This window comes from Nipponia nippon, unplaced genomic scaffold (assembly GCF_047370975.1).
Source record: "Nipponia nippon isolate SJK-2023a ecotype South Korea unplaced genomic scaffold, ASM4737097v1 scaffold_1, whole genome shotgun sequence".
Lineage (NCBI taxonomy): Eukaryota > Metazoa > Chordata > Aves > Pelecaniformes > Threskiornithidae > Nipponia > Nipponia nippon.
Window position 1 is genome coordinate 45985218 of NW_028262290.1, and position 26387 is coordinate 46011604.

The 26387-nt window shown below is 39.3% G+C and overlaps 1 protein-coding gene and 1 non-coding gene across 2 annotated transcripts in view; both read right to left on the reverse strand.

The window, feature by feature from the left end:
* UBE2V2 (ubiquitin conjugating enzyme E2 V2) overlaps positions 1–19412 on the reverse strand; it is a 29815-nt gene extending 10403 nt beyond the window's left edge. The window contains exons 1-2 of the mRNA XM_087753652.1: positions 19292–19412; positions 813–958 (exon numbers count right to left, since the gene is read on the reverse strand). Coding sequence (XP_087609778.1) covers positions 813–958; positions 19292–19307 — 162 coding nt within the window. The 5' untranslated portion in view covers positions 19308–19412. The remainder of the gene's footprint in view (positions 1–812; positions 959–19291) is intronic.
* A 3964-nt stretch (positions 19413–23376) lies between these two features.
* TRNAA-AGC (transfer RNA alanine (anticodon AGC)) lies at positions 23377–23449 on the reverse strand. Its single transcript has one exon. It is a non-coding gene; the product is annotated as a tRNA-Ala (tRNA).
* Positions 23450–26387: the final 2938 nt, after the last annotated feature.

The following is a 26387-nucleotide window of genomic DNA, read 5'->3' on the forward strand; positions in this document are numbered from 1 at the left end:
TCTCAGTTCTTGTCTTGCACAGTTCTTTCAATAAGCCCTGCAGCACTTAGGGACACACAAGATAGTAACCTCATGTTAGCAGTGAAAGACATATGCCAACTTAGAGCTACCTGAAGTATACTCATTTAAAGTTCTCATTTAGACAGTGATCTTTGGTATCATATTGTAACTCATGAGAAAGCGTGCACAAAAGCTACGCATCAAATAAAGATGTGTCCATTCATATCTGATGAGGCTGATACTCAGACACTAGAGCTGATTACTTCTCTTGCAGGTTTTATCAGTCTAGATGACATTCTACAGAACTTAGAAGGTCAGAAGGATTTGAACTTTGTGTATCTATTTTATCTTATTAGAGGTAGTTAAAACCTGCTTGGTCTTTAGGCATGATTCAACTGAATTGCATAAACTGCTATACTGAAACACTTTGATAAAAGCTGTGAAAGTTGAAAATATATTGTCAGTTTGCTACAGAATTGAAACTGTGGAAAGACAGTTACCCTGTTTACTGTACTATCACTGTACACTTATGTGCAGTAATGATGGAAATACAGACTAAGTATATCCCTAACTCAGTCTCAAATCACAACTGGCTTATACAGACAGCTGCAGAAACATGTACTAGAAGAGGCTAGACTGAAAACACTTAGTAACATGCCGGGAAGTGATGAATTCTAACATGCATATACAGTGTTTCGACAACTTCATACGTTCAATTTTAACTAATTCCTTTACACTGTAGCAAAGTAACCGCTTTTGCATTTTGTATTGCCTACAAACTTAAGAAAAATGTTTTATTTCATCACACTTACCCTCGGTGGCCCAATAATCATTCCTGTCCATCTGGTAAGTGTCATATCTTCATCATCTTCAAGGCCCCAGCTTACTGTACCATCACCTACTCCTTTCTGCCCTTCTTCAAGTTCTTCCAACAAGCGAAAATTACGAGGTACTTTAACTAGAGAAAAGGGAAGAATGTAATTAATACTGTTCACATTAAGAAAAGGGTAAATAATTTCATTGCTTTTATATGTTATGAACTAGCAACTGCTGAATAATACTTTCAAAGCTAAACAAATATTTCCTGCCTAAATTTATTTAGCACTCAAATTGTTTTGAAGCAACTAACCACTTCACTGGAAGCTAGTTACTACCAAGTGATAGCAATACAAACTATAGAAGAGAAAATAAAAGAGCTCTCTTTAGTTTGAGATGGCTTAATTCAGGTTTTCCTTCCCAAGCACAGTATTGTTCAGAGCCTGTACATTTCAAAATCAATTCACTGTCTGTCAAGTTCAACTCAACTAGAATCCACATAAAATTGATATGGCAAATTCCTTCCAAAAATAATTAAAGAATGCAACATTTAACACAAATTATCTTAATAAATGTAAACTGTAAGAGAAAGATTGCAACATTTTCTCTTGATTTCATTTGATTTTAAAAAAACCCAACACTTTAATATTTGAAAACAAACAAAAAAATCAAGTCTTTTTTAATCTAGTGATTATTATTTGCACTTAACAGAGGGAAAAAAATAAGAAGCACAGGAACACTGATTAAGTTGTTAAAGAGAGACAATGACATTCACAACAGGACATGAAGATGTACTGCCTCTAAAGAGAGCCAAGTAATATTCACTTACTGAACAATAATTACTGGATTTTGATTATTATACATGAAAAGAGACAGATACTGCTAGGTGTTAAACAAGTGGATGTTTAATTGCTTTACATCACAGAAGCCAAAATGGTATTTCAGCACTGATGCAGGGAAGAAAGCTAATTAACATTTGTGCATGCAATCATGGTATGCTTTTATTATCAAATAAAATATGCACAACAATGTAGTAGCAATATTACAATACAATAAAACTTCTTATTTTCTTACAGCTGCTTACAGCTGTATACTTTTTCTTATAGGTATTTACAGCTATAGTGTTTTCCATGATTTTTACTAGAGATCCTTTCTCGTACTGGAAGAATCCAGGTACTCTATAAAACTGAAACTCTAAGACTGGGTACATACAAAGTTCTTAGCAAGGAATACATACTATGCAAGTTTGAAAAAGATGGGGGTCAAAGAAAACTGTTTTTCATATCAGTTATTTAGTCACTGGGATTTATGGTTTTACATTACCCTAGTCTGTATTCCAAGCAGTCTCTATGCAAAAAATGAAGACCAACAGTATACAATATGATTATTTAGTCAATACGTATGCATATGGACCAGTATAGATAAACATACCCTTCAGCAACTACTCAAATAGCTTATCTTGCATAACTATGGTTCCTCCTAAACTGTGTTTAAATTTTTTCTTTTTTTTAAATAACACAGACTAAGGAGAGGCTCCTAAAAATTTCAGAAATTACTGTCTCCAAGTTCTCCAAATTCCCAGGAAAAAGCATTACAAGTATACTATCAGAAGAGCGCAAGGAAATAAAATCCCTCACATATGGCCTCACCTTCCTTCCTGCTTTGGTATTACCACTCATCTGAGCCCATAATGAGCTACTTCAGCTTCCTAACTGAGCAGAAAATTATACATTTTGGTTAGTCTCCTGACAGCTTAACAAACCAGCCCAGCTCACAGAGAGATTTGACAAGTACCAGCAGGAAAGTGCAGCCATGGCAGCAAAAACTCAGATAACCTTGATGTAAAAACACGTTTTAATGGAGCTAAAATACTCTGGAAGGTTATTTTCACAGATAAGAGTTCACATACGATTACCTGAAAGTACTAGCACAGTAATCAAGGAGCAGATCGTATCTCAGTACTTTAGCATAGATACTTTTAAAAAGCTTCACTGAAATTCATTTGCCCATTCCTCTGGTCCCATCCCGACTTGTTATTATTAAATCTGTACACTTACATATTTAATTCAGACTAGGGATGAGAACTGACAATCACACTTCTATCACATTATAGAGCACAAGGTTTTTACTTTTGCTCCAGATTCATACATGCTCTGGAATGGAGTCTGCCAGTAAAAGGTTAATGTTAACCTTTAAAAAAAAAAATTAAACCAGCAGGATAAACTTCTACTAAACTTTTTGTTTTGCATCATGACTCAAACGAAAAAAACCCACAAACAAATCCCCATCCCCAAAACCCATGTACTTTAGCATCCAATCATTATCTTAGACTTCTCCAGGGGCATAAATCCATCATTTCTCAGAATTCTTGCTCTGACTGCAAGACTTCAGATTCATAGTTTACCTCTTTAAAAAGCACATTTAAGACAGTCGCAAATAGGCTTTAAGTTTATTTCTGATCACCTGCTATCACCTTTCAGTGCAGCTGAGATGACCCAACTGCTCATTGCCAGGAGAAGAGGTTCCATGCCTTCTCCCAAAACTCTGTTCTTCTTGCACTAACAAGGCTCCTCTGTTAGCCAAACTAGCACACTAATTTAGCAAAATGCTGTTTGTCCTTCAGGCAAAAATCAAATCCAACCAGTTAATCAACTGAATTGACTCAGGAAGAAAGATCAACAAATGCCAGAGCTGACTGCTGTGTCTTTCAGTGCCTTACTTTGCAAAACCATGGGTGTGGGGATGAGGGAGCTTTTTGTGGCAAAAAGCCATTGGACTGGCTCAGTCGTATAATAATATTGTATTCAATAAAAAAAAACTATAGGAGATGGCAATTACTAGAGAATAACAACCCCTTATGACTAACTATCCTGTGTTGATCACATTTTTTCCACTGCGTTGTCTGTGCTCACTAGTTCCCCTAACTGCCCAAGGGGAGCAGTGAAGGACTTGGGAAACCTCCAGAACATCTCCAGAAAACAATTTAGATCTGCTCTGAAAAGAGACAAAACAAACATCTGACAGCAAGTGGCAGGCTCCCCACACTAACGTTCCTATCAGTGCCAGAACTAGGTAGCAAAACACTGCTCTGAAGTTAAAAATAAGAGTCAAAACACCTCATGTTTAAAAAAAAAAAAAAACCAAACCAAACAAACAAAAACCCGACCCCAGACCACACCACCCTACTGAGATTCCAACCCATTAAAAAACTCCCAGGAAAAAAAAGATGTTAGTTCTCAACAAAAAATGGACCAAAGATATGTTCAAACAGGTTCCCTTTCAGAAAGTTACACAGCCCTACAACATTAGAGTTGGGGTCACCAGAAATGACTGTATGAATTAAGATAAAACCTCTATTTCATACGAGCACTTATGAGCACTTATTTAAGGGACCTAGTTCACTTCCGCAAACATATTCTATTCCTTTATTTATGAGTTCATAGGACGTGCACAAGATCTTCTTATGCAATCCTGTATTTAAGATTTGGACAACCACCTCTCCCATCCTATTTCCAAAGAGATACCCTGATTTGTCAACCAACATGAGAGGGGCAGAGCAACAAGCTGTGCACATCTTAATTATGAATGTCTACCAGAGCTTTTTGCAACGAAGGATTCCCAGGTCACTATTTCCTGGCTTAAAAAAACAAAACAAAACAAAACAGAAAAAAAACCAAAACCTCAAACCCCACTAAACTGCTTCTATGTCCCTGGCATATATGATTAATGTTTTATCCTCAATAATTCAAACTTCAGTTGAAGTCACTACTGAATGTTTTATTGTTGACAGATTTCTGACAAGACTTTAAAAATTAACACAGTGAATTAAAAAAATAAAAAAAACCCCACACCTTACCTTTATAATTACAGTCTTAGAAACTACCAGCAAAATGAACTGGAATTAAATGCTAACACTGTCCTGAGTGTCCACTCATGCACACTATTGCGCTCTACATGTTTGCTTTGGTCATGCTATAACCTTTACATAATACAAATCTACCTAGCTTGAAGAACAGAATACGTGTACAAGATTGCTCCTTCTTTCCAGTAAAACAACAGCAAGAACTTCTGTCTAGAAGATCAGGTAATGATCGTCTGGATCCTTTGGAAATTAAGTTTGCTCCTAGTATAAAGTAAAAAATTCTTGTTCTTACTATTTCATGTATTCCAGAAGGCACAATCTAAACTGTATGTTAATGGTGCATACACAACCAGCAGTTTTGTCTCTAATCCAGACAATACAATTCATCAAATATTTGCTAAAAACTTTGAAATATTCCTTGACGGAATCTGGATAAGAATCAGTATTTCATTTACAGAATTTTGACAATGAAACAACATCCTTCTATTCTAGTTTGCAGCTCATCGGCAACAGGACATTACAGAAACCACCCCCATTCTTCAGCTGAATACCAGACCCCAAGTGTACTTTCTGGAACAAGTGGTGGCAACTGAAGAGAGAAATGCCTCTAGCCTTTCACCACCACAGGCCTGCCAAATACTGTTCTCCCCAATTCCAATCGCTGATGGGACCACTAATCAGCTTCAGACAAGTGCAGACAGGTTGTTTTTACTCCCCGTAACAGGTATCCCTCAGCTAAAGCCTCTCGCTTCCAAGTGAAGGGGATTAAAGCAGTCATGCGATTTTATCGCTGGCAGAGCTGTAGGAGTGGTAAGCTCCACTCAGTAGGCTGTGATAAATGGCTAGGTACAGCACTGGACCCAGCACAGCTATTTGCAATGATGGACTAAGGCTCTCCATGTGAAAAATATAGCTGGGTTCATCAAGATTAAAAAACAAAACAAAAGCAACCTCCCCCCCAACCTCTTTTTTGTTCATCTGCAAAGCTTACCTCACTATGGATTTTACTGGCAAATAACTCCTGACCCCTCAAAACCGTACACAGGAACTGTCAAACAGTATTTACCAAGTTTTCACAAAGAGTTGAAGTAAACGTATTTTGCTTAAAAAAAAAAAAAACACAAACAACCAACAAACAAAAAAACCAAACAACCACCCAGCACCCACTCATGCTTACATATACCAATAGTTTTTAATTTAGAAGTTTAATCATGAAAATGGACTACAGAAACTGGTACCTATTAGAAATCCATGGAAGTAACAATGAATTTAATACCTTGGAACAATGAGAAAAAGAATAAAAGCAGAATCAGTAAATAAAGACTTAAATTAAGCAGGAGGGTCTGCATTCATACTTATGGAGCTACATCAGACATCAGATTACAAACCACCAAATTAATAGAAGCAAGAAGTACACTATCCCACAGGACAAGTGTTAGAAAAGAAGTTACAGCTATGCTTTTATCCAGAATCTGCATAACCTGAAAAAACATCGAGGGGTGGGAGGGGAGGAATCTTCAGTATCCTTTAGTAAGACCAACAACCTTCACTGGAGCAATAAAGGGGAACTGGCTGAATGGACCTGCTCTTGATAATATGTCAAGACAGTTCCACAGTTGGTAATGCCAGATCACCCACTAGTACGGAGATTTAATCAGCATCAAGACAGAACACACAATTGCACTTACGTCAAATTTGACAGAGCACACTGACTACACTAAATCACATTTTTAAACAATTCACATGGACACACTCCTTCAAATACACTTGGTAGTCGAAGCTCCCTGCACATCAAATGATTCTTTGCCATGTAACAGGCAAGAGTGGGATAACCTACACTCTCATCTTCTCCCTCCCGCTTACAAAAGGGAGTCATAACCCTAATTTTTCATAGATTGGCTCAGAGCCTAAAGTATGAGGTTTTCTGTTACATCCAAAACTACTTTTAATAATAATTGTCTAGTACAATATCCATATCAACATTCAGTTTCTCTTAAAATCTTCCTGAGCTCTTGGCTTCAATCACTCCTGAAAGTTACATCCACACCAGGAGCCTTTTACCATAGTTATACCAGCATACTCCATACTGCCAGCACACTCCCCAACACAGCTATAAAAACAAACCTTAATATGGACCCAAGAACAAGTTATATCAGTAAATTATACATTAACACAGCTAGGACACTGTCAGGGATGCTATTCCTCCTGATTAAGATAGCTACATCAGGAAAAGTCTGTAGTATAAACAATTTTGAATGTATGAATTATCTTTTGCCCATTGACTTCCAGCTAACAGAAACTGAAAAAAATATGTATAGCTTGGTAACAAAAACTCCCAAATCCCATTCAACAGCTTCAGGCTTGCAGAAAAATAAGTATTTTTTTAATGAGAGGGAAGGGGGGAGGGATGTCAGCCTTGCAAATTCTAAGCCATAATACAATTTCTCCTGGGGCAGGGAGGGGAAGAAATAAAAAATTCCACAGAGAAACACATAGAAAATAACAGGTTCCTTTTAGCCTGAACAATTCAGAAGTCATCTTGCTCTGGACAAAATAAAGCAAGAAACTGAAATACTGTACTAACAACAACAACACACCACACACCCACAAAAAGAACAGAAAACAACCGAAGCCTTAAATAGGCAATACACAAAAAAGAGAGGAAAAAAGACTAACAAGAAATGCTAACATATTCTATTGCGTCTGCAAAAAATACTCCTGTGGAATTAAATTTTTGTAAGACACTCTTCTCTGAAAAAAACCTGTTTTTTTTAAAAACATGATCTATATTTTTGTTTACCAGTTACCCTGCTCACATCACATACTCTTTTGCCTAGTAAAATATTCTGTGAATACACACACAGAAAATGGCTGACTTACTATCAGGAACCTACTATCAAGAAGTATTACCAGGTTTACTTAATGACATTGTAATTATCTGAGGTTGATCACAGTAACCTGGCTCCAAAACCCAGAAGTATTTCTAGCAACTTGCCTATTAACAAAGTTGGACATGGGAGTTTTGTCTACAAAAGAACTCCATCGCTACCATTAGTAGTGGAATGCAGCAAGTCAATAGTGAACTTTTTTTTTTTTGTTTTAAATCAAGAATGTTACTACAAACATAGTAAAAGCACTGTTTCCAATAACCAAAAAACCAACATGATTCTTGTTCAAGGCAAACAGACATTTTCAGTGAAAAGCAATACATTTTTTTTCCCAGTAACTACGGAAGCATCCAGCTGCTGCTGCAGAACTCAATCTGTGAATCAACCCAGCCATGCGCTACCAAATGTACAGTGAGCCTGCACTGAGAAAACTGTACCTTCATTAAATGGGTTTGATATATCTTGATATTTCTGTTAATTGGAACTTCTGCTTAGAATTAGGGGTACATCCCACTTCTTTGAACTGCCTTCCAACCAAGTTTCGATATACTTCAGTAAAATTCAAATTCATAATTCTGTGTATCAGTAGTATTCATAAAGCTACATTTACTATACACTATTTTTCTCTACTTTCCTTCAGCAAGTATGTCCCAAAGCAATGGAATTCAGGCAATAGAATATTCTGCATTAACAGTTTTGAGCTTAAATTGGGAAAGTACTATGTTAACTTAAATGGTGAAATAAAGGTATTTAGCAGCAATATGTGGCCCATACACGTTGATCAGGACGGTGAATAAGGTAGTAAGCAGTTCTAGCATGTATGGATTAAACATCCATATAATGCAAGCATAGTATTTTCCACAGGAACATTCTAGACATCAGTGATTTTGTCACATAAAACCAAACAGATGCATTTCTATCAATGATAACAGAATACAGAAGGATTTTATTAAAGCCACTCAGTACAGACAGATGACATAAAAAGACAACAGGTAACAGAGACCCCAGAGCACTCTGGGCTTCCAAAATTAATCATGGGCAACTCCTGAAAAACAACAATGATCTTGAATGCTTTCTTCTCCATTTTGCTAGTGTCTAAAGTATGCATTGTGTCGGATCAATTGAACAGTGTCTTGTCATTACTGTCCGCAACTGACAAAGCTGTAAGCAACAGCAGTTTAGATCTGCAGACTCATGAAGACTAACCTAACTAAGCTTACCTGTGGAAAATCTCTAGGAATAGAAGTTCAAGAAGAAAAACAAGTCTGACATAATCAGGTAAAAATCCATTTCCATGTAAAATGAAATGATTCATCCCAAAAGAAACAAAACAAGATGACTAATTTTAGGAATTAATAAGAAAAAAGATGGGTAGCATTTAAGTTTTCACAGCTCAAGTAAACAAATGTACATCAATGAACACATATAGAGAAAATGGCCATTTATTCAATGTGTTCAATGTTTATCATAATTGAGAGCCAGTTTTGTTACAATCCTAAATGTCAGAAAACTGCCATCTTGCAAGAATTAAAGAAATCGCCTGTACCCAACAGAGCTGGTAAGAACTGAATCGGCTATTCCACTTCTTTGCAGGACTAAAATTATACATATATTTATATAATATATGTTATATGTATTATATACAACATTATATATATTATATATTTGACTGTGTAGGAGCTCTGGTTAACTTCTTTTGCATTTTATAATATTTAAAATTAAAAAAAGAATTTGAAAGCACACCGGTGGGAAGACTTCAGGAGGAGGTGCAATTCCAGGAACTACATTGAAGTTAAAGTATGCATTTCATCAGGTTTTGGGTTTTGTTTTTTTCTTATGAAGATATGTCTCCTTGCCGAGCAGAAGCCAAGAAACAGTCACAGCAGTGTGAAATTTATGAACCTTCATCTTAAAACCTTCCTTTTGGTTAAAGCTAACTAAAGTAATATTCCTCTTCAAAATTACATTGGTGATAACTTCTATTTATTTCACTTAAGTGAACTCTTACATTTGTTGGTATATTAACAGACACAGTTCAGAACTAAAGTTAGGCTGCATGAAAACAACTTCCGTACGAATTTCCTTTATATTTGAGTCTAGCCACAGCCATAAACATTCTGTATATAGCTTACATTATGAAGGCTAATGAAAAACCATGTTAATACAGCAGAAGCCTCGGTCATTTATTGCAACCCAGCATGCACATTTTGGGTGAGGGAAAAAGGTCTGAAGGGGTGTAGGGGTATTTATATATTTAGGGTAGGGCACAAACAGTAATGTTTAAAAAAAACACCAGTAATTTCACTGAAGACAGAACACAGATTTAGAGAAGCAGATTTTTTTCTCCTTACTTTCAATTTCATTATGCATATTCATAATATTAAGACACTGTCAGTTATCTACTAGCAATAATAACTGAAAATGATAAATTCTAAACAGAATGATATTTGCACGTTGACCTGCTTTTTCAGTAGTAGTTCTAGTTGCACTGTGTTAAAATTTGCATTTAATACAACTTAAGCTGCTCCATGTCATACTTTGGGTTCAGCTGCCAAATGCAGTACAAAAGGTCTTCAAAGGAAAACAGAACTTACTTTATACTTGCACGTTTAGGGGCAGGTAGACCACTAACTCGGAAACAAAAGGCCATAAGCACAAGGATGGTCCACTGCCTGTCAGCTCCCACTTTCAAGGCTGAGCGCACCTCAGAAGCATTTGGTAGTACCAAATTCTTTAATTTTCCTTTCACATACATCTTACCAGCTGCACTCACAAAATAGAGGACGTTGTATATAGTAATGGACAGCCTCACAAGGAAGGAGAGGTGGTAATACCAGTGTGCCTTACAAGGCCCCAGTTTACATTTAATTAAAAAAAAAAAAAAAGTATATTTAGACACCAGAAAATCCTAATAAAGCTTTCAATATATGAACAAGGTTAAAGTTTATTTAGCTTGGGGGGTGTGACGGGAAGAAATTAATTTCTACAGATCTAGGCATTAGTAGTTGGGATGTCATAAACACGTCTCATTTACAAACACACGTTAAAATGGCTTAAACCACAAATCTTGATGCTGGAGTAAGAGATCTCAGCATATCAAAATGGCAAAAGCGACATCAGTTTATTCAATGTGTTACATTTGCTGTTGGTTTCACAGTAAGAACAACAAGACCTCGAACTTGACTTCTCCAGCAGAGTGAGCATTCCAAATGCCTAACTCCATAGGAAAAAGTCTGTGGAATTTTAGGTTTCATTAATTATGTTTTTAAGTGTGATAAATTACTGGCAGAACAAATAGCTCCATTATCAAGGCATCTTCACCTAAGAAGTCCTCCCTTCTTTTCTCTTATCCTGCCTCTTAGGTAACCAGAAGGAAGTGAGCTAACTGCTCCTAGTAATTTTAAGTTCTACCAATTCTGTTCAATAATTCATCAGATGATTTACTGAAGGCAACCTTGTGGACAGGACTCTTCCTGTGATGGTCAACGTCCTCCAGGAAAATATTATATCTGTTCAGTTTTTATTCACTTCTAACCATGCTCATGGCCCTTCCTCTCTCCCTTCCTTTCCTGCTCCCCACTGTCACCCCTTTCCGCTTACTCACCTTTCTCAGAAGAGCAGCAGACAGGGAGATGTGGCTGCCATTAACTACCTGATTCATCAGAGCTGCTCCACCCTCTGACCAGCATCCATGGACACGCCATTTCTCACAAATCCCAGCAAGTTTTTTCCATTCTGCACCATCTCTCCTTACCAAGGTTCATGCCTCACTGAAAACCTCCATTCCCTATCCCCTGCAGTCCAACTTCCAAACACCCTCTTCACTCTCCTGGTTTTTTATATAGCAACAATATCCTAAACGTCCTAAAGTTGTACAAGGTACAACAGTAAAGAAGCGTAAGAGCCATCATATGTATGTCAGTGAGCAGAAGCTCACAGAGTAGGTAAGACTGGATACATGAACACACAGAACATTGTCCAGATCTGAGAGAAACTCCAACTGGACTCAACTTTCTTAGCAAGGATGCAACAACAGCTACAATTTGTTTCAGTCTATCTTTGCATTTTCATGCAAATACAATCATCCTGAGCACAGCTGCTGGCACAGAATTACTAATGGTGCTCATATAAATTGCACTAATGAAGAAGCTTGCTCCAGTAAAGAAACAAGTGTTAGACTACAAAACAGCGAAGGCATAAGCAAGCTCTTAGTAAAAAAAAAAAAAAAAAACCAACCTTGAAAAGCTCCCACACAAGTTTTAAGTCATTAAAATACCTCATCCAAAAAAACCTCAAAAAATAGTTATCGCACCAATAGAAAACTATAGTATAAAAACCACTGAACTAGATTGCAGTCCTAAAAGAAAATTGGTGTAAATTGCTTAAAACTGTTTTTACAAATTTGCACCAATATTAATGGCTTAAATTTATCAGCCTATATTATAGCTAAGTGCAAGTTTTTTGTTATAAATAAGATCACTCTTAACTCAGAGTTTAGTTATGTCAGACACTGCATATCCAGTTGTGCCTAACCATAAAAAAAACCCAAACATACAGGGCTTAAACAGTTAAGTCACTAAACAGCTCATCAATTGACATCCAAGCTGTTTTGGTGAAGGGTGGAAAGGCATAGGCTGACTATGGTTTAAAAGTTAACTGTTTATAGGCAACCACTGAATGAAACACAGATGAGATATTAAATGGTTCAACGATCTTCCCATATGTTTTAGCATATGAAGTGATAGATTACAAAAAATGACACATTGTGATGCTTATCAAATTCAGAATTTTATTACTATTTCAATTTTATACAAAACAATGTAAGGCAGTAAGCCAGTAAAGAGGGTTTAGAAAAGATACCCGTTACTTCAAAAACCACCAGCAATATTAGTTGTGATTTAACAGTCTAAGGCATCAAGATTTTATCAGACAAATAAATCTTCCCAATTTCTCTCCTCAGAAGCTAAAAAAACACCCTGTTTAGTACAAATTAACCTCACTATTAAAAACAAAGCTATATAAAGGCATGAAAGGCTAAAGGAAAGGTATAATGGCAAGTAGGCTCAATTTTTGAAAGTTTCATTTTAAACCTGAGATTGTGTTGGCACAGAGGAAAAAGGATTTCAAATACATACTTTTTAAGCTATCTTTTAAAGCACGATGACATAAAAAAAAAATTGTTTCAGATAAAGGGACAGGAAAAGTGGGAGACTAAAGGAACCCAGCAGAGGCCAATACATCTTGTCACGAAATGGCTTTCACAGGGTCTGCTTTAACAGCAAGAACACAATGTGTGACCCAGATAACAAGAGTAGCATCAAGGACTTAGTTTAGCAAAGCTGTAAAGCTGTCTAAAACGGGTTACAAGTCATTGATTAGCAAACAGTTATTCTAAGACTTGCATGAAGGTCCTTTCCAACATGACTCAGCACCTTCCCACAGTCCAAAACATATTCTTTACCGATGTAAAACAAATAACTTAATACGTTGTTATCCTTCCAGTTTTACATATAAGCATACACTTATGGATATGATCAGCAAGTGTACTAATCACCACATATTTAATAACAAGAGCTGCCATTAAATTATCTTCCTACATTATTTTTCTGACAGTCATATTTCAGCCTGCTATTTTCTTTATGATGTATCTCAAAAGTTCAAATTATTTAATATTTACTTGATCATATATTCCACTTCAGTGAGAAGAAAGCAAGCTTACAATTTCTTCCTTAAAAAAGTTCTGCTATATGAATAAAACTGGACACTTCACTAAGACTATACTGCTATCCTGAGTAAAGGACACTATTTTTACATGTATTGGGAAAAATGTTTTTGATTTAGTCAAACAAACTTCAAATGCACTTAACTATCCAGTTATAGTCACAAATACAATGAAAAGAAGTGATTTCTTCTTTGTACAGTTTAAATGTCTAATGCAACAACTTTTTAAAAAGGGGATACTGAGTCTATCTAGATGTTAGAAACCATTTTTCTGACAATTTTTTTTAATCTAGTTGAAGTTTCTGATCCTTCTGAAATAAAGGATTAATGAATCTGAGACCTCTTAAGTTCTAAATGTTGAAGGTTCCATTTGTTCCAAAATGCTAACTAGAAATGATTTAGAGTCACATACTTAAAGCACCACACATTTTTGAAAAGGCTGTAAAACAGAAGCTCATGTTATTCAGAACCAGTCTGACAGCTTCACAGTCATAAGTTTTTGCACTGACGTACAGATTTTATTCAAAATATTGTTTGAATTATATCTCATTAGTGCCTTCCAAATGACAAATACAAAGAAAAACACTCCTTTGGGCAGCACAGCATATAGCAAAACCCTTCTGAGTACAGCTTAAATAAAGACTATTTTGAATGCTTTCCCAATAGCACCTTCTTGTCTTTCCACAATCCGCACTGAGGTTCCCACAGGCTAGTTGAGACAGCAAGGCAACAAAACCTAAATGACATGACTAGCTGAAGCTGATCTAGTACTTTACACAAAGTTTTGGTCAGGATGAAGTACAAGCCATAGTCTTGGAAAAACCACGTTAAGAGTGGGGAGAAAGAGACTGAAGGGTCTGTCAACAAAACGAGGCTGAACAGTTTCACAGCATGTACTTAACGCTGCCTTTGGAAAAATCTTTCACAAGGCAAAACACAAACACTAACAAATATGTATGTAATTCAACTCCACCAACTACTCATAAGAATTGGAAATCTAATTCTCACACATGAGAAGCCTTCTCATCTGTGCTTAGATTCATAGTATGGACCATCTGCCTCTAACTGCTGAAAGGCATATCCTTCTGAAACTGTGTGTTGTATCTTCATGCAGGCTAAAATTTTCCAGGATTGTACAGAACAGTTCAGATAATGGGCTTTAATACTATGCCTGATAAGATCCCTGAATTTCAAACAAACTCTTAAACAAATAGAAGATTACAAAGTAGGCCACTTTTTTATCTCAGAAGTAAGGTGGTTAGCCTGTGAGCATACTCTTACACAGCTACTGTGGCAGAAAGACGTAAGCTGGGGCTTGTATTTAAAGACAGAGTTGTAAAACACCAGCAACAAAGACAGGAAAATGGTATGGGCAAAGCTCCGAGAAGAAACAGAGTATCTTGCCTATATATGCCACAAAGTTGGACAGAACTGATAGTCTATATATAGTTTAAAAGTCATTTGTAAGCTAGATTGTTCTCAACCCAGCTGAAGCACATCTGAATTATTTGTGGCTTGCCAAGATGTTTTTAAGCAGGCAGAACAATCACAGTTGCAATTCCTTGTGCATAGGACAGGATGGAAAAATGCCCCACACAGTGCTTGCTGCCTCACAGAATACAGTATTTTCCTTCTTTTGTTTTGTCTGATTACTTGCAGCTTCAAGAAGTCTCTGCTTACAGAGCTAACATTAGAATTTTGTTCTGTGTATTTATAAGACTGCAAAATTCTAAACAGCTTTTAAACTGACTTCTCAGACAGGTTCTGGATAAGCGAACAATGTGATGGATAACAGAGAAAAGGGGAGGGAGTAATACATCCTTGAAGGTAAAACATACTAGATAAAAAAAATAGACAACTATTTCCTCCACAAGGAAAAAAAAGAGGGAGGAAACGGGCATCCAACAGGTCAGAGGAAAAGAGAAGCCTACCTGTGCCAAGTTTAACACACAAGTTTTCTAGATACTAAGCTTAAATTATACCATCTCCTATATGGAAAAAAATAGTCTTTAAAACATGACTTCTACATCCCGCTTATGAATAAATTCCTTTATTACTTCTCTGAATGGCTCTTAATATCTATGAGTGCCTACACAGGGTATGGTGATCCATCAATCTCTATCCCACTAAGCACAGAACACGCAGGTATCAACTTGATTTGGATCAGAGAAGAATTGCAAAGGATTTAAGGGAAAGTACTACGAAACCCTATCTCATGTTATGGAATCCTTTTCAATGAAGGATTTTAGGAAAAAAAAAGCTTTAAAAACAAAACAACAACAAAAACCCCAGTCACCAGGAAAGATACAGTCAGTCCTTGCTTCACAGCTCAGGGAGTTAGACTGAATTCACTCAAGACCACTTCCAGCCCTTCATTTTTATTATCAGCTTCCTTACAGCTGCAGTCATGCACACTTAGAACAGCTTCCACCACCACTAAATGTTTGCAAACAGAAGTAAAAACCTGAGCATTGTGCCATTTCTATTCAAAGAATCCATCATATGTAAATTCAAAGGGAAAGACTTACGTTGCATGGGCAACGTAAATCACACGAAGAAGCCGATTCATCCTTAAAGATTAGAATATCTGGAAATGAGAAGTATGGACTGCACAGAAAAAATGCTTGTTTGGGATCTAGCTGTGCTCCTTCAAAGACATTAAGCACACTTTCAAAAAAGGTTGCTTGTGACTACGTCCTAGAAGTAAATCTGGAATCTCACATAGAATTGCTGACTGTAGATCAGTTGATTTCCCCCCCCCCCCCCCCCCCGAGTGCAGAGTTTCAGCAAACCAAGGGGAATTGTCATTAACTTAGCCCTATTCACCCTCCCTCAAGCTACTGAAGCCCTCAGTTGAAGAGAAAGGAGACAAAAGCCTTTAGCAGCCCATAGTTAGAATATAGCATTAGACACTGCTGCCTTAATTCTCATCTTTTCACACGGAAGTTCTAACCGTTTAGTGACATGATCACTGCTTTTAGGAAACATTCACATTTTAGATAGATCTATCTATATCCTATACATGTAAGGTAATCTTAAGTAAAACCCAAATTATGGAAATGCAGAAATTAACTCCTGAATCAACTCCTTTTAATGATGTTACTGATTGGTTTCTTTTTGTCAAATTACATAGGACATTTTAAAAGGTATGCTTTGGTAAATTGTTTCTTTTAACCTGAAACTATGTTTAATTACATCTTCTGCTCTGTATTTTCAAAGAGACTAATAGAATGACTCTCCAGCTAACCAATATGAAATTGGCTGATTATATCAACAATAGCTGTTCTCTTCATTAAAAAAATTGACTTCTTTTTCCTCAGACCTCCAGCAGTACCCACACAACAACCTGGGTCCAGCTTCAAAGCAGAAGGAGTTGCACTGTCGCAAGATTAATCAAACTGCAGCTTACAAATGTCCATTGCTAGGACATCCAATATCTACATGTAAAATTAGTCAATATAGGTGATTTCAGAAAGCAAGTAAGATACTTGTTCAACGACAATATAACCCTGAGATACACAGCTTCTTTAGCATACATTAAACACTTATTTTCAAACTAAATTATCTGTTGTTAAAGGCATGTAATTTTTTACGTGATTGTTCAAAGAACTAGTAAGCCCATGAAATGAATTTCTGGGATAAAACTAAGACAGTTCATCTGAGTAAAAGTTTTGCTGTTGACTTCCTTGGGGCTAGAATTTCATTCCAGGACTTCATGCAACCAAAACATCAATTTTTTTCTGAAATAAATAAGGATTAAGTTGAACTTTACAGCAAGATCAGATCAAAGCCACAGAGCTAGGTAGAGTTAAATCTTATGTCTATAGCAAATCATTACCTTCACTCCCCCACAAATGAGTATAACACAGCTTCCTGGCAGGAGCAGTTCTTTTGGGTGAAGTCTTAAAAATCTAAATCTCTGCATACTACGTGGAAAGAACAAAACAAACACACACTCCCCCCTCAAATCTATACATATACTAATAAAAAGCCAACAGGATTTTCTCCACAGGTGTAAGTATTTTGCTTTAGAAGCCCTGACTAGTTTTCCCAGCAGTTCTGTTGATGACTGTCTGCTCGCTTCATTTTACTAAAATGATATCACTTCTTGAACAATGCATACATGCAGTACTAGCACTTTACATTGGAGCAGATACATGTATAAATAGTTTTCCACATCTCCCACTTTTTTTGAACTTTAGGTGTGGCTATATTTCTGTGACAAAAATAACAGTACTGAGTAAGTGCATATAGGAGATTTTAAAATATCACATGTAAGGCTGTGAGGAGCATTTACAGCAGTAAAACTAAGAAAGTTTAGTAAAAAAATTTCTTCTTATAGAGTTGAATGTTCTGTAGGAAGAAAATAGCTTTTTTTACTACATAAATTTTTAGTAACTGATATTCTACAACAGCCAGACTGAATGGACTGTGATGCCAAATGCCAATACTCAATACACATGACCTAAAACAACTGTACTTCCTGTGCATTACAGAAAATCCCAGGCCAGAGCCCAGACATATGCTGAAGTCTTTGAAAGTTGCTGCATAATAAAATGAATAACAAAATCCTTTTAAACTTAGACACCAGGAAGTAAGTCAAAATTTTTTAACAAAATAAAATGCAGTAATCCATAGCCATGTAAATACTGAAGTTTCTCTAACATACCCATTCTAGCTCAGTTTATCATGGACAATAATATATCTTTTTCGACTGCTCTTTCACAGTTGCAAGAGCTGCTCTATGCCTCAATTTGTTGCAACCTTTCCAAATTCCACTCCATAAATCCCACATCCCCAAAGTCACACTACCAAGTGGAGAAGACTCTCCTACCCAAGAAATCTGCCCAAGCTCTCCCCACAGAATCAACAGTAAGGTACCAAGACCAGTTTCAATACGCAGGAGTTTCTTCTGTTTTGTTATAGTCTCAATCCCTCAATGATCCAGTGGATTGGGAGCAGAAATAAATTAGTGGCCAACGTTCAGCCTAGACTGACCACTGAAGTCAATACATTCCTCTGTCCTCAGACTCTATAAGTGAGACTGACAGAGCTCAGGGGTGACAGAAGGGGAAATGAGGCCCTGAAGACTTCAGCTTTTTGTACTGGGGAAAGGTCTTTTTATATTTCAAGCCTCTCATGAAATGAAACTGAGACAGCATAATTGTGCTTCTTAAACTTCTGCATTTAGTATTTGAAGCAATATTCTTGTCCCTTTCTTTGCCACTGCCTTCCACAATATTCTGCCATGCAAATGCTCATCACATGCTATACTGGTTATTGATATGGGATTCCTGGGATGACTTGCAGCTCTTTGCCCTTCCACTTGCCTATACAAGAGACCCTTTGGCTCCAACTGCTATCTAGTGAAAAGGAGCAAAATGCTTCACTCCTCTTTCCTACCATGCTGCAGTCACCACCAAACTGAAGTACCTTTGCCCCAAAACACAACACAGGCCTGACCCCTTTCTCCCTGCATCCAGAGGGGAAAGAGAAAATCCTTGATTTTAGATACTACTATACCACGACTTCTGTATTCACCAGATGGTACACTGGTACAAATCTTTAGTACAAATGTCTTTCCTCCAGCATTTTTACCAGGCTAGTGACATCTCCCTTCCCTATTTGCACACACATCTATCCATTCCTGTCTCTCAGCAGATAAAAGTCTTTTCTTCTCCAGCACCCCACTACGTTCATTACAGACACCGGAGCCCTTTCTTCCACCATTCACCCCGCAGGCCAGGCTCTAGCAGGGGTGTCCCTGCCCTACAGACGGGAGGGATCGTGCCTGGAGCATAACCTGGCCCGGCGCCCCTGTAGCTTCGCTCTCCCCCTGTCAGAAGACACCTCCTCCCCACGCCGGTCGCTCCCGTCAGAGGCAGCTCGCCCCCCGCCCCCCTCGAGGAGACCCCTCCGGCCCTTGCGGGGCGCCTCCCGAGGACGAGCCCAACGCCCCGCTCTCCCGCCCCAGCCCCGGGCCCACCGAGCCCCCCTCACAGACCTGTGGATCCAGCCATCTTGTCCAAACCCCCCCCACCGGTCCGGGCCTGCACGCGACGCCCGTCACTTCCGCTTGACGCAGCGCGTCACTTCCCACAGGGCAACCGCAGCCCCGAAGCGCGGAGGCGCGCGCGGGAAAGGCATGGGGCGGGGGAGCGCGCGAGCGGCGGGGGCGGGGCGAAGGGGAGGGGGCGGGGCTCCCAGCGCGGGCGCCCCGAGGGGAGGCCGGAGCTGCCGGGCCGGCCCCGGGAGCCGACGCCCCTGCCCGGGAACCACGGCCGCCGGCGGGCAGCGCCTCTCGGTCCTGCTGGCAGATAGCAAAAAGCAGCTTCCCCGGCAGGGAGCCCGTGCGTCCCACGGACGCGGGGGAAACGCCCGGCAGAGCCCCCCTGAGGGCCTACGGAGGGCGAGCGCACCCGAAGCGGGGCGAGTTTGGAAACCGGCGCCGGTGGCTGTCGGAGGCGGGGGCGGGGAGCGGCGGCTGTGGGAGGCAGGCGCGGTGAGATCGCTTCGGCGAGGCCACGCAGCCCGAGGGCTGGGCCGCTGCGGGCGGCGGTTCCTCGCAAAAACGGCTGTCCTGCACCGACCTCGCCACCCCGTGATGACACCCACGTCCTCTTCTCGACATCCCACCCTGTTTTAGAAATACGCGTCATTCTTTGCTTTGCTGTTTATAAAGAGAAATTATTACGTTCATTTACAGATTCCTCTGGTGGAGGCCAAAAAGCAAGGGTGCAAAACATTTTTCCTCCAGCTAACCTGAAACGCCTTCACCGACGAGGAGTCGCTGCCATCCTTGCACGTGCAACAGCCTGCCTCCCTTCACTTCTCCTTTGCCAGCTCACGACAGGTCAAACGCTGCAGTTGCTATCTGTGCACACGTAAAAAATGATAAACCTACCATAGCTTTTAGTTCTTCCATTGATTTCTATTTCCTTTTATAAAGTTACTAGTTTTGACCAGATTTTGGAAACAGGAATAAGCAGGAGTTTCCATATTAACACCAACAGAATTAGGAGGAAGCTTTTCAAGTACAGTGAAACTATTTCTTAAAGTGCATTTTAATGATCTGTGGTGCTTTCCGTTGTCGCAACAAGTTGATCGTAGGGATTCTCTTCTGTAGCCTATTTCAATATTTCTTTTAGTGGAAATGGTAAGGATACTGAAAAAAAGTCACAATATTTAAAGATTTTTCTCCTCTAACTATTGTAACATCCCTGGAGAAAACACTGTGGCCTCGAACAGAAGGAAATGCCACGTGAGTTGTCCCTCTTTTTCCTGTTCTTTGTGATCAAGAGCCAGAAAGGAGCACTACAGCCACCCAGCGCCTGTCCGCTTAGTTTTTTAGAAGGTTTCATCTGTCTTTTTTTGGTGATCCTACACTAACGATGAACAGTACACGTGCCTGCCTTCTGAGACGTGATGCAAGTATGGCTGTAGGCTTACCAAACCAAAGCTGACTCGTATTCCCCGAGCCTCTGAAAGCACGCAGCAGACTCCACAGCCCACCTCTGTCTACACCCACCCACTAGATGTAGGTCCCATCTTACGGTTAATGGCAACAAATTATTACAATACTAATTGCAACCGCAGGAAATAAAGAGAAAACAGGGGCCAAAAGGGAAAAAAAGCATAAGCTCACTGGCCAGGGTGAGGAGCCCTGCAGTCAATGACTAACAGCTATTTTGTTTCACTCTCCTGATGTTGTGGGAAGTTTACTGGGATAAAATGTATTTTTTTGCAACATTGAACTTGAGGAAAAATACCGGACAACTAGAAGCTGAACAAATTCAAAGGTGTCTGTTCCTTTTCTTGCAAGCTATCAAGAGTTCACACATGGTAATGAAGTCACCTCTCACTCTTCAAAAAGAAAAGAGTTCTTTGAAACACAACTTCTGCTTTACAACTTGGTCAAAACAATCATTAAAACAAAAACCTTTTATGAACTTTATTGTCAAACATCACAGCATCCCTGGTGAGAAAACTTAGCACTGTGGTGTGCTCAGCTCAGAAAATCAATGTACTGCAATCATGTTGTAGAATAAATTTATTTAAAAGAAGCGTTCAGAGAGCCGAGATTTTTGAGTGCAGATTCTACAGACGGCCCTCTTGCTGTAAAACACTGTCTCCAGAGTTGCCAGAATGATGGTTCCCAAGCTCCACCCCACCCTTTCTAAGTAATATTTTGAACAAAGTATTGATAAAAAGACAAGTAAGAAACAATTATTTCCCTTTCTCAGACTACGACAAACAGAGACATAGGATAACGGTATCTTCCAGCAAGTTTAGTACAAACAAATTATTTTTTGCAGAATGAATAACTGACTTGTGTAACTCATTTAAGCACGATATTACAGAGGGCATAAGTCTGTGTGAATGGCAATAATAATAAAAATCAAACAAAGCTGAATTCCCTCATGGTTCTTTACACAGAATATCTCTATGCAGCTTCTTACTCAGAAAGCACAGACAGACCCAGAGCAGTCACTCCCTTTGACACGGGGCTCTGGAAACTACTTACCCATCATCACGTAATTTCCTCCCACAGGTAGTGCTTTTGGGGGCTAGGACCCTTGACTCTCTCAATCCAGTAAATTCTTCACAAGATAATCTCCCTAAAAAGCAGAGACATAAACCACCACATGGGATAAGAAAGAGCTCTTAGTGGTATTCGGATCATGGTGCAGTTACAAGCCCTAACAGACAGAAGAGCCCTCTTATTGGAAGCTGGGCTCAAATGTAACGACGTGTCATTAGTGTAGAGAGCTTACAGTCAGAAGCCATAGTTCTGCCAGTGGTTGCAGACTGCACCTGTACACAGCCCCACTGAATTCTCATTTCATCAGTGCACAACTTGTGTCTGATTAGCTGAGAAGAGCAACATTGCTCATCCCCTAAAAGCACAGAAAGTGTTAGGTATTAAGCAATAACAGAGACCCAGAAAACACAGAAGCAATAATAATCACATAAGAAACTCCTATAGTCTCATTCCAAGCAAATGGACATTTAAATCATTACCTGAGCCCAGAGAGGACTCCTGAAGACCATAACACTTTTCTCTCTAATAGGCTTCATTTTAACAACAAGCATCTAGCAGTCTTAAAGTTGCAATACCTCGTCTCTCCAGTACGTGGAGAATTCAAAAGAAGTAAGGAAATGCAATTTCTACCCCATCCATCCAGAGGTTAACTGCTTTCTTGTCATGTCCTGAGGAGAATCTCCAAGCTCCCTTATCTTCTCCACAGGTGCTACTTGCACATTCAAGCAGCACAGTATCTCCTCCTTCCTTAACTTGAAACCCCAATGCATAATTTTTGTTTCCTGAGTTCCATTTGTTTTAATATATGTACTCCCAAGATCTCGATTGCACAAATTCACTGTATTTATAGAAGTACATTTTGCTCGTCTCCTCGTGCTGCCTCAACCTGGAAGTACAAGCAGTTAAATACCTGAATGACCTAGTAAGAAAATCAAATTAGAATAATAATAATAAAAAAAATCTCATGAAGACTTAATATGTGCAAGCATAAATTTACAGAGAAAATTTCCATGATATTTCACAGATGTCAAAATTCACAAGCAAAGGACATAATCTTGCTATCAGGAGTGACAGAGTTATAGAATATTCTAGCCTGCTGTTTCTAATAAATAGCCTACACAACCAAAACAGAACAAAAATGAGTATTACTCACAGAACAAATACAGAATTTTGTTTATTATACACTACACTATAATACCAGATATAAATTTAACTAATGAATGGAATCATAAACCAAAGATTTAAGGGCACATTAAAAAAATCCCTCATTTATTTTTCTCTGCAATTTGTTTGTGTCGTTTATTATTGTACTAAAACGTCAGTAAGTTTTGTTATTTCATGCAAGGATTATACTATTTCTCCCTGTATGCAAAAGAACAAACATGATTCTGAAAAGAAAAAATGAAATATTTAAAACAATGTGTTAACTTTTTTTTAATTACAATTCAGATTTCTTTACACCATTACACAAGAAAAATTAAGTATAAATAGGAAATATTTTTAAATGCTGTTTAGTTTCTAATGAAATAAATGTTAAAAACATACACTGGAGAATGCGGGCATCGATCCCGCTACCTCTCGCATGCTAAGCGAGCGCTCTACCATTTGAGCTAATTCCCCACTTGAAAAAAACACTTTGAAACTTCGAGTTACACACTCTAGACCTACTGAGAACTACAACACAACCACTTTCACTTATAAATTCATTGTTTCTTGCTGAGTAATTCCTTCCACTCACCAATAACTGACTGCAACTCACGGCTGGAATCACGCAATACATCTTTCAGCATGTACACTACCAGAATAACTTTATTTATCTCTTTTGCAACACAAGTCTTTATTATTTAGCTGTTTTCATACACGAAGCTCTCCAAAAGATCAAGTTATTTACAAGAAACCAAATGTGTTATTGAAAAAAACCCCAACTTTTATTGAACAACTGTTCCAAAGTCAACAAGGAAATCCAATTTTCAAGGCATACACATGAAGAACCTGCTCCAGGAAATGTTTAATGAGTGAAAAATATTACATGCTTGATTGAAACAGGGTTTTATAGTCAAAGCTTATACATATATATGTGTATACATATACACACACCCCCCACACCCCCCCTCTTGGAAGGTGTCTGGCTTCTCTGGGGTGACAGAGTCAAGGGAAATGAAAACATATCTGTCTTTTCCTTATTTATTACCTTATTTTTCCCTATTTATTACCTCATCAAATGCACTTCCTTATAATTAACGCATTACCTTTAACAGCCTTAAAACACTAACTTTTTGAAAAACGAACACACACAAGCAAGACAAATGCTCGCATGACTTGACACAGAACGTAAACACTACATGACAGACAAGGAACACAATGATGTATGGTAATAAGCCATCTTTAACGTTTTAATTTTCACCTTTACTTGCCTACAGCAAGTACTTAACTCAAAATGCAGATCTAGAGAGGTAGTCATCTATCACTACTCAACTGGTATATTTGGAAAAAGCTTCCGATCGCACAAGCCCTCCTGCCGGTATTTGTCAGAGAGCCGGAAAAGTTACACCAGGTTAACCGACAGGCCCCCCTGCCGCCCCACCGCCATCGCTAAGCGCAGGAGGGCTGGCGCATGCGCAGCGCACTGTGTCGTCCCCCCCCGGCCAGGCCGGCTGCTGCCACCAGGGAGCGGGCGAGGCCGCCGCGCTTCCCGCCGGCGCGGCCTCTCCGCCGCCCCCCGCCACTGCGCTCCCTCCCGGCCTCGCCGTCTGCCGCGCCCTGCCTGCGCTGGTTCCCCCGGAACAGCCCTCTCCCCTTCCACAAACCCTCGTCCTCGGCATTCCCGAATCGCCCTGCCACCCGCCCCCTCTCTTCCATCCCCTCCTTCCCCCTGAAGCGCAGCCGCAAGGAGGGAGGGCTGTGACCGGGGGCCCAGCAGAGGCGCCGCAGGGCTCTCGGCAGGCAGCCGCGATGCGAAGGAGCCTCTAACAACTCGCACACGCACCTCGTTGATCAACCAGGGCTTTTCAAGCTCAGCCAAACCCAGGCCCAATTCCACTTCACAGCTTCCTCCTCCCTGTTGTGTAAACAGCAGAAGTCTCTCGGGTCTCTCTTTGAGACATAAGCTTGCTACCGTGCACGGAGTGACGCGCCCAGCAAGAACCGGCACTCCGGTTCTCCGTAGGGCGAGCAGTTTACAAATTCCGCCTGAATTGACATGGTAGTGCACACTCGTGCCCTTCTCCAAAGCTCTATGTACTCTTGGACATACAGCCAAATTACATAGCCCATAATCGGCCACGTGGTGACATCCTGACCATTGCTTAAACGTCTTCATTCACAGATTGTTCTTGTGCTCTGTCAGCACTACACCGGACAACGACTCTTTCCTAAATTAAGCCGCGTTTCTCATTCCACAGCAGAAGGGGAGGCGTTACTCATCCATCAAGCCTAAGTCAGGCTAAGGGGAAAGCAAACCAGTGTGAGCTGGGGTAAGATTGCCACCTGACTGGTTTCTAACTGGCCTGGCTTGTTTTCACGTCATCTTCTGATGACGCTGAACCCGCTGGTTTATGTACGTTAGCCCTGTCACGCGACAGATGGCTTGGAGCTACGGTACATACACGTTCAGTTCTTCTGGAGCTGGACTCAGAAACACAAAGTAGGAATAACTGGAAGTAGCCCACTGGTTTTACTCCACATGGCAGTATTCACTCAGTGCTTGACAAGCATCACCACAGATTTGCTACAGGGTTCCTGATGGTGCCAGCCACAAGAAAATAAGGGGAAGAAAGAATAATGGTATTCAGAAAAAAAAAAAAAAAACAAAACACATAGTTGTCAGCTTTAAGAGCATGAATGGTGCAAGTGAGAGTAATAATCAGAAATAAAGCTGCTGTGGATTTATGGCCATCTGTAACTTTAAGCTACTTCAGTGTTGGGTTGTTTTTTTTTTTTAAATACTAAAGCTAGCCCTGCCAGAGCTAAAAAAAAGAAATTTTTGGGGGGGGGGAAGGAATGGATGATTGTGTATAGTTTTTTTAATGTTCGTAGAATGTTTTGAAGATTAAAACCAGCATGAAATTGATGTATTTGTAACATAGGGAGATATCTTTGCCATATAAATAATTCATTTTTCTACAGCAGCTGCTAGAACATGCAGACACTTCAGCATGTTTTCTGCATTGAAGACACTAGGTGGAAAACATCTTTCTGTGTCTCAAAAACTCCTTTCTGAAAGTTAATTAAAACAATTGATCAACTACTAGTAACAAAGCTTAAGGAGACCCTTGGAAGGCATCATCAGCTGCATATAATCATCAAATCAGACTTAAATGAAAAAACTCAACCCAGAAGTGAAGTCTTCAGATAGTTATAAGGAAAGCTACAAAATCTGCAACCATATGTCTCACCTGGGGAAGCTTTCTTATCCCAAGCATTTCATTTGTGATAGTTTGTGCTACAAACTCCAGCTGAAGTAAGGAATTTTTTTTTTTATGTGATCTTATTTATGCAGAATCAACCACCTTTGGACTCTCATCTGGGCCTAACAGCACCTGCTTACTCGATCATCTGC